Source organism: Sciurus carolinensis, chromosome 2 (genome assembly GCF_902686445.1).
Source record: "Sciurus carolinensis chromosome 2, mSciCar1.2, whole genome shotgun sequence".
Taxonomy (NCBI): domain Eukaryota; kingdom Metazoa; phylum Chordata; class Mammalia; order Rodentia; family Sciuridae; genus Sciurus; species Sciurus carolinensis.
The window spans coordinates 123,983,294-123,998,128 of record NC_062214.1 but is presented as its reverse complement, the minus strand read 5'-3'; the positions used below and the strand labels follow the sequence as shown (position 1 = coordinate 123,998,128).

General features: G+C 38.6%; 1 protein-coding gene and 2 non-coding genes across 3 annotated transcripts in view; all 3 read left to right on the top strand.

Moving 5' to 3' along the window:
- Positions 1 to 14,835, top strand: part of Chd8 (chromodomain helicase DNA binding protein 8) — a 50,277-nt gene that overhangs the window by 32,914 nt on the left and 2,528 nt on the right. Inside the window, 21 exon segments of the mRNA XM_047539446.1 lie at positions 290 to 500; positions 849 to 1,044; positions 1,528 to 1,695; positions 1,928 to 2,107; positions 2,259 to 2,369; positions 2,859 to 3,055; positions 3,316 to 3,515; positions 3,620 to 3,776; positions 4,013 to 4,102; positions 4,375 to 4,478; positions 5,972 to 6,101; positions 7,668 to 7,743; positions 8,525 to 8,579; positions 8,794 to 9,001; positions 9,397 to 9,605; positions 9,691 to 10,410; positions 10,632 to 10,783; positions 11,070 to 11,372; positions 12,419 to 12,532; positions 12,726 to 12,905; positions 13,477 to 13,593. Coding sequence (XP_047395402.1) covers positions 290 to 500; positions 849 to 1,044; positions 1,528 to 1,695; positions 1,928 to 2,107; positions 2,259 to 2,369; positions 2,859 to 3,055; positions 3,316 to 3,515; positions 3,620 to 3,776; positions 4,013 to 4,102; positions 4,375 to 4,478; positions 5,972 to 6,101; positions 7,668 to 7,743; positions 8,525 to 8,579; positions 8,794 to 9,001; positions 9,397 to 9,605; positions 9,691 to 10,410; positions 10,632 to 10,783; positions 11,070 to 11,372; positions 12,419 to 12,532; positions 12,726 to 12,905; positions 13,477 to 13,593 — 3,878 coding nt within the window.
- Positions 6,547 to 6,655, top strand: LOC124978513 (small nucleolar RNA U6-53/MBII-28). Its single transcript, XR_007107493.1, has one exon. It is a non-coding gene; the product is annotated as a small nucleolar RNA U6-53/MBII-28 (small nucleolar RNA).
- On the top strand, positions 12,103 to 12,211 carry LOC124978514 (small nucleolar RNA U6-53/MBII-28). Its single transcript, XR_007107494.1, has one exon. It is a non-coding gene; the product is annotated as a small nucleolar RNA U6-53/MBII-28 (small nucleolar RNA).

Here is a 14,835-nt window from a genome sequence, read left to right as displayed (position 1 = left end):
CCAGATTATTTTTCTTTTTACTTTGCTTTCTTTTGTTTGTTTTTGAAATTTTTTAGTTGTTCATGGACCTTTATGTATTTATATGCAACTCTGAGAATTGAACCCAGTGCCTCACACATGCTAGCCAAGCCCTCTACCACTGAGCTGCAACCCCAACCCTTATTTTGCATTCTTATCCCAACTAAATAAACCATCAAATTAAATAAGCCTTAAGCCTTAATGTGTTTTCCTGAGTCTTGATATCAGGTTTGATCTTTTTTTTTTTTTTTCCCCCCCCATCTTTTGGCAGGTGCAGAAGAAAAAATCCTAACAGAATTTCGGGAAGCTTGCCATATTATACCTCATGACTTCCACCTGCAGGCCATGGTTCGTTCAGCTGGCAAATTAGTTCTTATTGACAAGTTACTTCCAAAGCTTAAAGCTGGTGGCCATAAAGTTCTGATCTTCTCCCAGATGGTACGCTGCCTAGATATTCTAGAGGATTATCTAATCCAGAGGAGGTGAGAAAAGAGTCATTCCACCTTTGTGGTTACTGTTTCTTCATAAAACTGCAAAGAGGGATGGGGGTATAGCTCAGTAGTAGAATGCTTATCCAACATGCATGAATCCCTGGGTTCCATCCCCAGCACTGCCCCCTCTCCCCTCCAAAAAAAGACTAAGCTTCAAGAATAAGAGAGCCTGACTTTAGAGTTAACCATTTGTAATATGAGAAATATTTAGAGCTTTCACTCTCAACTTACATGGTTTTAGGCCAGCTAGCAATATGGAAAGGTTGCTGTTGATTCTTGCTTGTTATTTGTTTTTTTCTGCTTAGCCACTTAATTTTTTTTTCCTGTGGCCTTTATAAGGTATTTATATGAACGTATAGATGGACGAGTTAGAGGCAACCTCCGACAAGCTGCTATTGACCGCTTTAGCAAGCCTGACTCAGACCGCTTTGTCTTCTTGCTGTGTACTCGGGCAGGTGGACTTGGTATTAATCTTACAGCTGCAGATACCTGTATCATCTTTGATTCAGATTGGAATCCCCAAAATGACCTACAGGTAAAGAAAGTTATTTTCTTAGGAACTAACTGTATAAGAGTTTTTCAGTAAGATCAGTGTCTCATAGACCTTTCAGAAATTATAGGTTTGTTTACTTAGTGGCAGTTAGGTCAGGGGTAAGCAAATTTCCTATAAAGGGAACTATAGTAAATCTAGACTTCATGGACTATATGGTCTCACTTGCAACTACTCACCTCTACCTCTGCATCAAAAATGCAGCCATAGACTGTTAAACAGATAGGACTCTTTTCTAATAAAACTTTATTTACAGAAGCAAATATTTTTGCTGACCCCTGGCTTTAATGATGAGACAGTAGTTTCATCTTGAAGTTGACAATTGGTTTGGGGTTGATCTTTATAAATATGCTTTGTAAATGTGCTTTATAAATGTGAACGAATTATGAGTTGATATTATGTGTCTTTTATACCTCCCCCCAATTTTATATTACCTTTTTGCTTTCCTTTCATTTTTTAAAAAACCAGGCCCAGGCACGATGTCATCGAATTGGGCAAAGCAAAGCTGTGAAGGTGTACCGTCTCATCACTCGTAATTCTTATGAAAGGGAGATGTTTGATAAGGCTAGCCTCAAGTTGGGATTGGATAAGGCTGTACTGCAGTCCATGAGTGGTCGGGATGGCAACATTACTGGAGTAAGTCATAGTCTGTAGCTAAATATGTAGTGAATCATAGCGATGGAGATAAAAGCTGTTTTGCATAGAAATTGACTCCCTTGTTGGCATTTTCAGTTTTTCACAAGTTTTTATTATAATTGATAAATAGTTGTATAAAATATTATTTTTTAATTACAACATAATAAAATATTATGGTGTGTTTATATAATATTCTCTTGGTAGACTTTCATCTTTCTCTTGGTTTTTGCAGATCCAGCAATTCTCCAAGAAGGAGATTGAAGATCTCTTAAGAAAAGGAGCATATGCAGCCATAATGGAGGAAGATGATGAGGGCTCCAAGTTTTGTGAAGAGGATATAGACCAGATCTTATTAAGACGAACGACAACCATCACCATTGAATCTGAAGGAAAAGGTTCTACCTTTGCCAAGGCATGTTTTTGTCTGTGTCAGATAGTAGAAAAGTGGAGATAGAGAAAGGAATTGTCAGAATTTAAATATGTTGTTTTAAATGCTGTTGCTGATTTCTCATTGCTCAAAAACACATTATATTTAATTTGACTCTGCCTTTGTTTCTCTCTAGGCAAGCTTTGTTGCTTCTGAAAATAGAACAGATATTTCTCTGGATGACCCCAACTTTTGGCAAAAGTGGGCCAAAAAAGCTGACTTAGATATGGATGTGCTCAATAGCAAGGTGAGCTTATTCTTCCTTTAGGGTGGAAGTGGTGCAGAAGACTCACAACTTTCAATCTTGGTAGTTGCTCTGTTTCTTCAATGCTAATCATTTTATGAATGGTATATTGTTTATACAAGGGCTGACTGGGGAGATAACTCAGTTGGTAGAGTGCTTACCTTGTAAGCACAAGGCCCTGGGTTCAATCCCCAGCACCCTCCCCCCGCCAAAAAAAGAAAATTGACCCTGTTATATACAAGGGCTGTTATGAAAACTTTCTACCTTGAAGAACTTCAAAAAATACTTATATCTACCACTTAATTCTGCTTCTTGAGTCCCTGCAGATTATTTAACATGTACAAAAAGTAAAACAAAATCTGACCATTCTCATTTGCTTTATCCAAAACTATTCAATCCATAATCATCTTAATTCTTTGATCATGAATGTATCATGGAGAGTGATCATGAGCATACCATAAAGAGTTATTTGTCCCTTTGTTTTCTGCATAGAATAACTTGGTGATTGACACACCTAGAGTACGGAAACAGACCCGCCACTTCAGCACTCTGAAAGATGATGACTTGGTAGAATTCTCTGATTTGGAAAGTGAGGATGATGAGCGACCACGCTCCCGTAGACATGACCGTCATCATGCCTATGGGCGCACTGACTGCTTTCGGGTAGAAAAACACCTTCTGGTATATGGGTAAGCACCCATCTTGTCATGAGATGTAGAACATTTACATCCTGATTTGGCACCCTGTTGCCTCTCAAATTGGAGGTATGGCCAAAGAGGAGATCATGTGAAAATTTTGTGTCTTGGAGGGATTCATTTTGTTTTATCCCTGTGCTTTTCAAGAATTTGTCTTCTATATTTTGAGAGTTGTGATTCTGGAAGTTGAGGGGAATATCATTGAATTAGAATTTTCCCAAAAATATTAAATGTTTTCTTTTCTGTTTTGTTAGTTGGGGTCGGTGGCGAGATATTTTATCTCATGGACGCTTTAAACGACGTATGACTGAACGAGATGTGGAGACAATATGTCGTGCCATCCTCGTGTACTGCCTTCTACACTACCGTGGGGATGAAAATATCAAAGGCTTCATTTGGGACTTGATTAGCCCTGCTGAAAATGGCAAGACAAAAGAATTGCAGAATCACTCAGGTAATTATCAACCCTTTACTTTTCATCTTTTTGTAGGTTATCTAGTCCTTTTCAACTCTAAGGGTTTTTCTCAATCCAAGTCTTAAATGTCTACCCTATCTCAGGTCTATCTATCCCTGTACCCCGTGGACGCAAGGGGAAAAAAGTAAAGTCACAAAGTACTTTTGATATACATAAGGCAGATTGGATCCGGAAGTACAACCCTGATACTCTGTTCCAGGATGAGAGTTATAAGAAGCACTTGAAACATCAGTGTAACAAGTAAGGATGAAATTTAGAAAGATATATCCCACCTTGGGATAGGGTTGTGACTCAGTGATAGAGTGCTTTCCTAGTATGCGTGAGGCACTGGGTCTGATTCTCAGCACCACGTATAAATACATGAGTAAAATAAAGGTCTATCAATATCTTAAAAAAAATATTTAAAAAAAAAGTTATTTCCCATCTCACACTTTGTGCACTGTTACTAAGCCACCTTTTTCCTCCCACCCTTCTAGGGTACTTTTGCGAGTACGAATGTTATACTACCTAAGACAGGAAGTTATTGGAGATCAGGCAGAGAAGGTGTTAGGGGGTGCCATTGCCAGGTAAAGTGCTTCTGTGGTTTTTTGTTTGTTTTTTATGCCCCGCCTTATTCTAGGCTTACTTACTCTCTCTGTACTGTCTTGGATATATCTGACTGTTCACATGTTAGATTTTTAATCCAATACTTTGAAACTAGTGCAAGGAAATAAGGCAGATGCGTGAGCATTTAAATTGATGGATAAAGGAATATGCCTGTAGTAATCTTTCCAAGGATTATCACTTTAATTTCCAACATTGATTTCTTTGCTGACTGTGCCCTCTTATATACCTTTAGTGAGATTGACATATGGTTCCCAGTAGTGGATCAGTTGGAAGTTCCAACAACATGGTGGGACAGTGAAGCTGACAAATCCCTACTTATTGGAGTCTTTAAGCATGGTAGGTACCATCTTTTAGTCTGTTTCCTTTTGACAGTTTATGTCCACAGCTGAATATTTAGCAGAATGCTAATAAATAATCAGATTTTCTCATTGACCTTGAACTCTTTTTTTTTTTTTCTACTTTTTTGGAATTGAGGAGCTTTAGGTATGCAAGGCAAGTGCTTTGCCACTGAGCTACACCCCAGCCATCTCATTGATCTTCAGTAAATTTATATTTGAGATGGAAACTTGTTCCTAAATATCCAGAGCAGAGCAGTTAATTCCTATGAATAGATGTTATTGAAGGAAGATCAGAAAGTAGGGAGCCTCCCATCTGTTCTTTAATCACTTTTACCAGAATATTACCCCACTGTATATTGTGGAGTCTAAGTAAAGGTTCTACAAGTCAGGAGATAATATATGCCCACTCTTGTTTAGTGATAAACAGAGTTATTTTGATGACTTCCCTGTGGATTGCTGAAAATATCACATTTATCTAAATGTCCCATTTGTCTAACTGTTCAACAGCAATGGTCTTTACATATGAGCAATACAAAAACACTACTTGGTAATTTTGCCTATTAACAAATCCTAGGCATTAAAAACACTAAGTGTGAACTGCCAACACTTTCGTGTATTGGAATATTTTTTCTTTTTTTTTTTTTAAAGTACTTTTCAGGGGCTGGGGATATAGCTCAGTTGGTAGAGTGCTTGCCTTGCAAGCACAAGGCCCTGGGTTCAATCCTCAGTACCCAAAAAAAAAAAAAAAAGTACTTTTCAAGGGAACTCTTGCCCCTCCAAAGCATGGTGCACAGGGAACTCTGAATCTTTTCCTCAGTTTCCCTTTTAATAAAATTTCTGCTCACTCTCTCAAAAAAAAAAGTACATTTTAAGCTCTTGCCTAACACACATTAAACCCTGGGTAATATCCCCAGCAATGCCAAAAAAGAAAAACAAATGCTCAAAATATCTATTTACTTTTATGAAATAACAGTAATGTCATTTAACCTACATATTTTTGAGAAGTTTAATGGAACAAGAAAAACTGAGCATTTATAGTCTTAGATTTACTGTGAGACAGAGTCCAAAAGTCCTAAAATGTGTTCATTCATTGGTTTAGTATACATCAAATATTCACTTAGTACTTCTTTACTTCCAGGCACAAATTTCTTCTTCTTCATATGAAAATGTGTTATCTTAATTATTTGACTTCAGTTTCTTCATCTATGCAATAAGTGTAATGCTAGAAAGATTACTAATAAATGGCTACGTACACCTATCACCATAATGTAAATTTCTCGATTAAATATTTGCAATCACTAGGTTAAACTCTTCATGACTCTCAATTGGTTTAAAAAAGTTTATGACCCAGCAGCTATCCAAGTTAATGTTAATTATATTCTGCATTATGAGCAAAGTAGTTCATGTATTCTAATTTTTCCAGTATTCAAAGTAAGCATAATGGCAAAACAAATCTCTAATTTTCTTCAATTTATATCCCTTTTCTTCTAGGCTATGAAAAATATAATACTATGAGGGCAGACCCAGCCTTATGCTTTCTGGAAAAGGCTGGTCGGCCAGATGACAAAGCCATTGCAGCAGAACATCGAGTGCTGGATAATTTCTCTGACATAGTTGAAGGGTAAGCATTGTTGTTTAATTCTTTTAAATTTTTGCATCCACTGTAGGAAGATCATTAGTTGCTTGTGCTAAAAGGTAACATAGTTCTAACTCTGACTAAACCCATTGGGATTCTTAGTGACGCTTATACACATATAAGACCAGGAGGTAGGACTGTATAAACTGGTACATTCTACACATTAACATAAGATACAACTAAGGGAGGAAAGCACTATCACTCCCAAATGGCTTACTTAATTTTCTGTTTAATTTGTTTAATAATACTTTTCTACACAGCTGCAGTAGCTTAGAAATAAAAGTAATGGCATTTAATCTGGTTCTCTTGAAAGGTAATAGCTAGGCAAACACGTGGCTTATGTGGTAGAGCCTCAGGCAGTTTTAGCCCTAGTTTGTCATCTGCCAGTAGTGCCTAACACATAAAAGTATTTATTCTGCTTGAATACATGTCCCAGTGATGAGTTGCCATGCTAATACTGAGCTACCAGGCAGGGCAGCCTTGCCCTGGTTTGGGTGCCAATGAGTTTAACAAAACTTCTCCATGAACACCTGAGGGACATGTGAAATTGTTAACTTAGTTAATAAATACCTGTCCATCTACATGACTGAGAGATTTCTCTTAGAGGAATATATAATTTCAGTTTGCATTGTGTAGGACCCTCAAAGGAAATTGGGTCATTTATTCACTGCAAATCATTTATTATGTCACCGTTCTGCTCAATAGAAGAAAATAGTGAAAACAAACAAAATATGGACTATTAAAATGAAGTAATAGGTGAATAGTTCTGGAGCAGAGAGAGAAGAATGAAAAGGGGCTATCAAAAGAAAGAGTTGTATGATTACACAAATGGTGCGACTCTACTTCATGTACAGCTAGAGAAACAACAGTTGTACCCCATTTGTGTACAATGAATCAAAATAAATAAATTAAAAAATAAAAAGTGTTCTGCTGGGTGTGGTGGCACATGCCTATAATCCCAAAAGCAAAAGCAAGGTGCTAAGCAAATCAGTGAGACCCTTTCTCTAAATAAAATGCAGAATAAAATAAAATGGGAATGTGACTGAGTAGTCAAGGACCCCCCTGACTTCAATCCTGGTACCCACCCCCCCAAAAAAAAATACTTCTCATAGAAGTATTTTAAACAAGGCCTGGTGTTGTATGCTTTTAGTCCTACCTATTCTAGAGGCTGATGCAGGATGATCATTTGAGCCCACAGTTTTGAGACTGATCTGGACAACATAGTAATAACTTGTCTTTAACCAATATATATATATATATATATATATATATATATATATATATATATATATATATATTTATATATATATATATTTATATATATATTTCAAATTCATGCAGTTATGAATGGCACTTTGTCATTTTTCTCATAAATGATCTGTTGGAGGCTGTACTTTTAGTTAATCTAAAGCTTAGCACCTGCCCAGTCATTCTTCATGTATCAAATTAAAAACTGTTCCATAGTGGATTATGTGTTTGACTAGGTCTTTATCCTAGGTTTTTCTTATTGCTTTGTTATTAACATTTTCTTTTGCCTCTTAATAATTTTAGGGTTGACTTTGATAAGGATTGTGAAGATCCTGAATATAAACCACTCCAGGGTCCCCCAAAGGACCAAGATGATGAGGTAAGGAATTTTAATTTTCTCTTTTGCTAAATAGTTGCCTTCTCACGTTCTCTAATCTTGCAGCTTTTTCATTAATTTATAATAGAAAATAGAAGATGAATATTACTTGATATTGTAAAGAATGAATAGAAAAAAACATTATAAAGTGCCAGTGGGGGAAGATCTGAGATAGCTTTGTGGAGGAGGTGGGCTCAAACTGCATGTTAAAGGATATTATTCTCATAAATTCCTAAATCTCATTATCTTCATACCATTAATAAAAACTGATCTTTCAAGTTTTACTTTCTTGTTCTTTTTTAGTTTGTTGCTTCTAAATTTTTGTGAGGGCTTCTTTCATTAGAAATTTTTCTTGAGGGAACCAGGTGTGGTGGCACACACCTGTAATCCCAGAGACTCAAGAGGCTGAGGCAGGAGGATTACAAGTTCATAGCCAACCTCAGTGACTTTAGCAAGGCTCTGAGCAACTTAACAAATTTTTTATTTCTCAAAATAAAAAATTACAAGGGCTGGGACGTTGCTCAGTGGTTAACCACCCTTGGGTTTAATCTCTGGTACCAAAGAAAAAGAAAATTTTTCTTGAGGCAATTTAGCTTAGTTATAGAGCCTTTGCCTAGCATATATGAGGTCCTGGGTTCAATCCCAAACAACACAAAAAAAGAAAAAAAAAGTTTTTTTGATCCCTTGGTACCTTAGAAGGATATCCATAAGAAAGTGATTTCAGAGTTCCAATTTTCCCTTTCTTTCTCCCACTCCATCCTGTGGGATGCATCTCCTTTTCTAGGGTGATCCCTTGATGATGATGGATGAGGAGATCTCAGTGATCGATGGAGATGAAGGTAAACTCCTAAGTAAACTAGTACAGTTTTGAGTGGGGTTGGAGATGGGGAATTATTGACTGAATTGTATCCTGTCCCGGGATTTCTAAGAACATTGCCTTTGAGTAGGTTAACATACAAACATTATCTCTAATATCTTTTCTATTCTTCCTACTCATTGTTCTGATTTTGGTTTTTTTTGTTTTTTGTTTTTTGTTTTGTTTTTTTACCACAGCCCAGGTGACTCAACAGCCAGGACATCTGTTTTGGCCGCCAGGCTCTGCCCTAACAGCTAGGCTTCGGCGCCTAGTAACAGCATATCAGCGCAGTTATAAGAGAGAACAAATGAAAATTGAGGCTGCAGAACGTGGGGACCGGCGACGGAGGCGTTGTGAAGCAGCCTTTAAGTTAAAAGAAATTGCACGGCGAGAGAAACAACAACGGTAAACCACAGCTGAAAATTTGAGCTGAGCTATAAGTTTGTCTTTGGAAGAATTTTTTTTTTTTTTTAAGTACAGAAGAATCATCTTTGCCTTGAATTGTTACATCTCTGGCTCTTAAGAGTCTTGCTTATGTGGAAAATTATAACCCTAGAAGGATCTCCTGTGTAGACATTCTCACTAAGTTAGTTGCCTACGTTGTTTTCCCCCTTCGTTTGGTATTTTCTACATGTTATGTAATACCTCCTCATTGCCTCTTCTGTATCTTCTTTTTTGTTTGGTTGGTATTTTTGTTAGCCTGTATATTTTCAGGTGTTGTAAACCATTCTAAGTACATTCTAATAACCAGTTTTCACTTCTTCTAAATCACTGTTGTCTTTATACTGTTCCCTTTATAGCTGGACAAGGCGTGAACAAACTGATTTCTATCGAGTAGTTTCTACTTTTGGTGTGGAATACGACCCTGATGCCATGCAGTTCCATTGGGATCGTTTCCGTACTTTTGCTCGACTGGACAAAAAAACAGATGAAAGCCTTACCAAGTATTTCCATGGTTTTGTGGCCATGTGCCGTCAGGTGTGCCGCCTTCCTCCAGCAGCTGGAGATGGTAAGATTAGAGAATCTAGGGTGGGTGGTAGTGGATGGCCACAGAACAACTCTGGTTCACTTCTCTTTCTACTCCTATCTTACAGAACCCCCAGACCCAAATCTGTTCATTGAGCCCATCACTGAGGAGAGGGCCTCTCGGACTCTGTACCGAATTGAGTTGCTTCGGCGCTTACGGGAACAAGTTTTATGCCATCCCCTTTTGGAAGATCGGCTAGCATTGTGTCAGCCTCCAGGTCCTGAACTGCCCAAATGGTGGGAGCCTATTCGTCATGATGGAGAGCTTCTACGAGGGGCAGCCCGCCATGGGGTGAGCCAAACAGACTGCAACATCATGCAGGACCCAGACTTCTCTTTTCTGGCTGCCCGTATGAATTATATGCAGAACCATCAGGCAGGAGCACCAACTGCATCCCTATCACGCTGCTCTACTCCACTGCTACACCAACAATATACCTCTCGCACTGCCTCACCATTGCCTCTGCGCCCAGATGCTCCTGTTGAAAAGTCACCAGAGGAGACAGCTGCCCAGGTCCCCAGTCTGGAGAGTCTGACTTTAAAACTAGAGCATGAGGTGGTGGCCAGGAGCCGACCAACCCCACCAGACTATGAGATGCGAGTAGCCCCCTCTGATACTTCCCCTCTGGTGTCCCGGAGTGTTCCACCAGTCAAACTGGAGGACGAGGATGATTCAGACTCTGAATTGGACTTGAGCAAGCTGTCACCATCATCCTCTTCTTCCTCATCCTCATCCAGCTCCAGCTCCAGCACTGATGAGAGTGAGGACGAGAAGGAAGAGAAGCTAAGTGAGTGCATGTGACAGGCTGTCGGAACTCTTCCCTATTTCCCCCTCTGCTCTTTTCTTTCTTTTCTAAATGCATCCTCTTGAGAGAGATTCAAATTTTGAGTTGATAAAATGTCCAAAGAGATCTGTTATTCATTGGGCCTTTATTCAAAGCTCACACAATACCATTCGCATTTAACATTATTCTACCATATTTGCTCACATGTTCTATGTGATCTCTAGCTGCTGACCGGTCCCACCCCAAACTCTATGATGAAGAGAGTCTCCTGTCCCTCACTATGTCCCAAGATGGATTCCCAAATGAAGATGGAGAACAAATGACCCCTGAGCTTCTGCTACTGCAGGAAAGGCAAAGAGCTTCTGAGTGGCCCAAGGTAACTTCAGCTTAATTTCTAGACATGCTAGAGACAGAAGTAAAATGTAACATTATATACAAGAACTGATGGTTCTGGATTTTGAGTAGTTGTTATTTTTACTACATTTAATGCTATGTGGTTTTTCATGAAACTCCTTAGTTGCTTTAGGGATCTGATATTATTACCTCCCTCCTTTCTGCCTTATGATTTTACCCATCATAGTAATGACGGCATTGTTGTATGTCAAAAATTGCATAGGGCTCAAACCCTTAAAATGGTGTTTATTTCTTTTTTCCCCACTCAGGATCGTGTCTTGATAAACAGAATTGACCTCGTCTGCCAGGCTATACTCTCAGGGAAATGGCCTTCTAGCCGCAGGACCCAAGAAATGATAACAGGAGGAATTTTGGGGCCAGGCAACCACTTACTAGACAGTCCCTCATTGACTCCAGGAGAATATGGTGACTCTCCTGTCCCCACACCACGAAGCAGTAGTGCAGCTTCCATGGCAGAGGAAGAAGCATCTGCAGTCACCACCGCAGCAGCTCAGTTCACCAAACTTCGTCGAGGCATGGATGAGAAGGAGTTTACAGTTCAGATCAAAGATGTAAGATCAGCATTTAGGTAGTGGGAATTGAAGAAGGAAGCTGTCATCCTTATTAACTAGTTTCACTAGTAGGATACTAAACATGTTTGGTTAACTAACTATAAAAAGGAAAGGAGAAAAAAATATTAGAGTTCTTAAAGATACATTCAGGGAAAGTCATTGAATAAGGGAAGGGATCTCCTGAGAACTAGATTAAAAGAATGTTTAGTTTGGTTTGTTTTTGCAGTACTGGGGATAGAACCCAGGACTTTTTGCATGTTAGGCAAGTGCTCTACCACTGAACCACATCCTCATCCCAAAAGAAATAGTTTTTAAGGAAACATGCAGCACTATGCTTTTAGGAGGCTAAGCTTGATTTTAAAAAAGATAAAATCCAGAAATCCAGTTTAAGGGAAGGTTTTGTTTTGTTTTAGTTATGGACAAACCTTTATTTATTCACATGCAGTGCTGAGAATTGAACCCAGTGCCTCACACGTTCTAGGCAAGCACTCTGCCACTGAGCCATAACTCCAACCCCTGAGGGAACCTTTTTAATTACCTGAGTATTGTGAGCCTCTCATTAAGAAAGAAATCATTCCTGCTGAAATTAAGCCAGTGTTATTTTGTTTTATATATGAAAATTTTTATTTTCCTGATTCCCTTTCCTTTTGAACCTTACTAGCCAATCATTAAGTACTGAAAGAAGAAAAAGTTTTATAAATTAGTATGTGACAGGATGGTGGGATTTTTGCCCCTGTGATGATGCATTGCTGTGCTTATACTGACATACCAGGTAGGAGGCTGTAAAACTGTATTGAGTGTTACAATGAATTCTGCTTCTCAGAAATTTATCTAGAGGCACTAATTAGGTCAAGAAATGAAATCTTTCTAAAGGAAAGATTTTATTACATATATGATTTCTACCCATTAGTCAGCTGGCCTTCCTTCCCTTTCACCATCACTGAACCAAAGGATGATGCTTAGCCCAAGTCATCTCCCCAAGCTTAATCTTTACCTTTAAAAATATGTGCCATATGATGTTTTGGCTCGGTGGGTTGTTTTCCTAGGAGGAAGGATTGAAGTTAACATTCCAGAAGCACAAATTGATGGCTAATGGAGTAATGGGAGATGGACATCCACTGTTTCATAAGAAGAAGGGAAACAGAAAGAAGCTAGTAGAGGTAAGTGATAGGAAAAAAATCTTTAACCTCATGATTAGACAAGGTCTTTTTATTATGTTAAGTAATTGGTGAAGGTAGTTGGGATTGAGGGACTAAATGATGATTGAGTTGTGACTACCATTGGCTCTGTTACCCCTCCCTCCCTGCCCCAAAGAAGAGTATGTGCTCATGGGGGTGGATTCTGGGTTTGCAGCTGGAGGTGGAATGCATGGAAGAACCTAATCACCTTGATGTGGACCTGGAGACCCGGATCCCTGTCATCAATAAGGTGGATGGTACTTTGCTGGTGGGTGAGGATGCCCCTCGCCGGGCTGAACTGGAGATGTGGTTACAGGGTCATCCAGAATTTGCTGTTGATCCCCGATTTCTAGCGGTGAGTGACAGTTCCATCTAGCCAGATTTTAAGACATTCTCTTGGTGTTTAAGCTTTATGTGAGAGAAAGCATGTGTCATATTTTTTCTGCATCTGCAAGGTAAGGATGATAATACCTAATCATGGGCATGTTAGCGCAGGCCTGTAATCCCAGTGACTTGGGAGGCTGAGGCAGGAGGATCACAAGTTCAAGGCCAGCTTCTACAACTTAGAGAGAACCTGTCTCAAAGTAGAAAGGACCAGGGATGTAGCTCTTTGGCAAAGTATTCGTGGGTTCAGTCGCCAGTACCAAAAATAATAACCAGTCTTTCTTCCTCATAGAATGGTTGTGGGGATCAAAATAAAATAGTGTTAAAGCACTTATTAAACTAAATGCTAGCCAGTTATTTACTATTAAACTACTACATAAACCACCTAATTTTGGAGGAGAGATCCACTTGATGGCAGTTTTCCACTAGGACTAGTCCTTTATTTATGCAAGAAGCATTTATTGCCAAATACATTAGTACCTTGCAATTATTCCAGAGGTGATTTCCATTCCTCTAGTGTAACTAATACTTTTCTATTACAGTATATGGAGGAGCGCAGAAAACAGAAATGGCAGAGGTGTAAAAAAAATAACAAGGCAGAATTGAACTGTTTGAATATGGAATCAGTACAAACAGCTAACTCTCGGAATGGAAAAAAGGTAAGACTAAAGCACTACCACTTTAGACTCACTCTAGTTGTCAAGGGCTTTTAATGATTATTATAACTGTTTATCTTTTCTTCAATGGATGTTTCTGAGTGAAATTACCTTTGATTTACCAGTAAAAAAATCTGGAATATATTTATTGGTCTTCTTGCAGTTCTGTGTATCTTCAGCTCTAATTGAGTATAAGTACTAAACATTTAACTTTAGTATTTTAAACATATGAAAATATAAGAATTAGTAAGATGTTAGAACCTTCAGGGCTTATTCTGCTCTTCTCAAAAACTAAGATTTTTGGCAAATCCTTTGACCTTTGAATTTCTACATCCTCAAAAGTTGTGGGGGGGGGGTGTCTTTTTCTTTGTGCAGTGCTAGGGATTGAACCCAAGGCCTCACACATGCTAGGCAAGTGCTCTACCATTGACCTACATCCCAAGCTAATTTTTAAAATTCTTTTATAATCCTATATATTTTAGATGTGATTTGTGGGACCTACTTAGGAAAATAGTCATGGGGTTTCCCAATATGAAGTTGAGAATTACCAACAATAATGTCAGTAATAGAAAATTAATTTTGGTTAGTAGGTTATACCATATTTCCAAATGTACTTACCCTTGTATCTTCATTGTAGAACATTTGGTAGATTAAGTACTTATTTTTCCTTCTTTCCATCAAAAGATAACTGCAAAAGTTTCTCTGGTTATATTTTTTTAAACATATATAAATTATGGTAGCACGTTGGGCATGGTAGTACACACAAGTAGTCCCAGCAACTTGGGATGGTAAGGCAAGAAGATAACAGGTTCAAGGCCAGCCTCTGCGTCTTATTTTTGGGGTGGGGTATGAGAGATTGAACCCAGGGGCTCTTTACCACTGAGCTACACCCCCTTTTTTCTTTTTTTTTAACTTGCTTAGGGCTTCACTAAGTTGCTGAGGCTGGCCTTGAATTTGCAATCCTCTTATCTCAGCGCCCCAAGCTGCTAGGGTTACAAGTATATGCCACCACACCTGGCCAGCCTCAGTATCTTTTATATAGTCTTTATAAACACACACACATGTGCAATAAGGACCTTTACCCCAATATAATCTATTCTTGCCTCAAATACATTTTTCCCCAATCTCTATGGTCATAGAAAATCATAATATGACTTGGACATTTTTATAGAGACAAGGTTTCACATCAGGCATGGTGGTGCATGCCTATAATCCTAGCAACTCAGGAGGCTGAGGTAAGCCAGC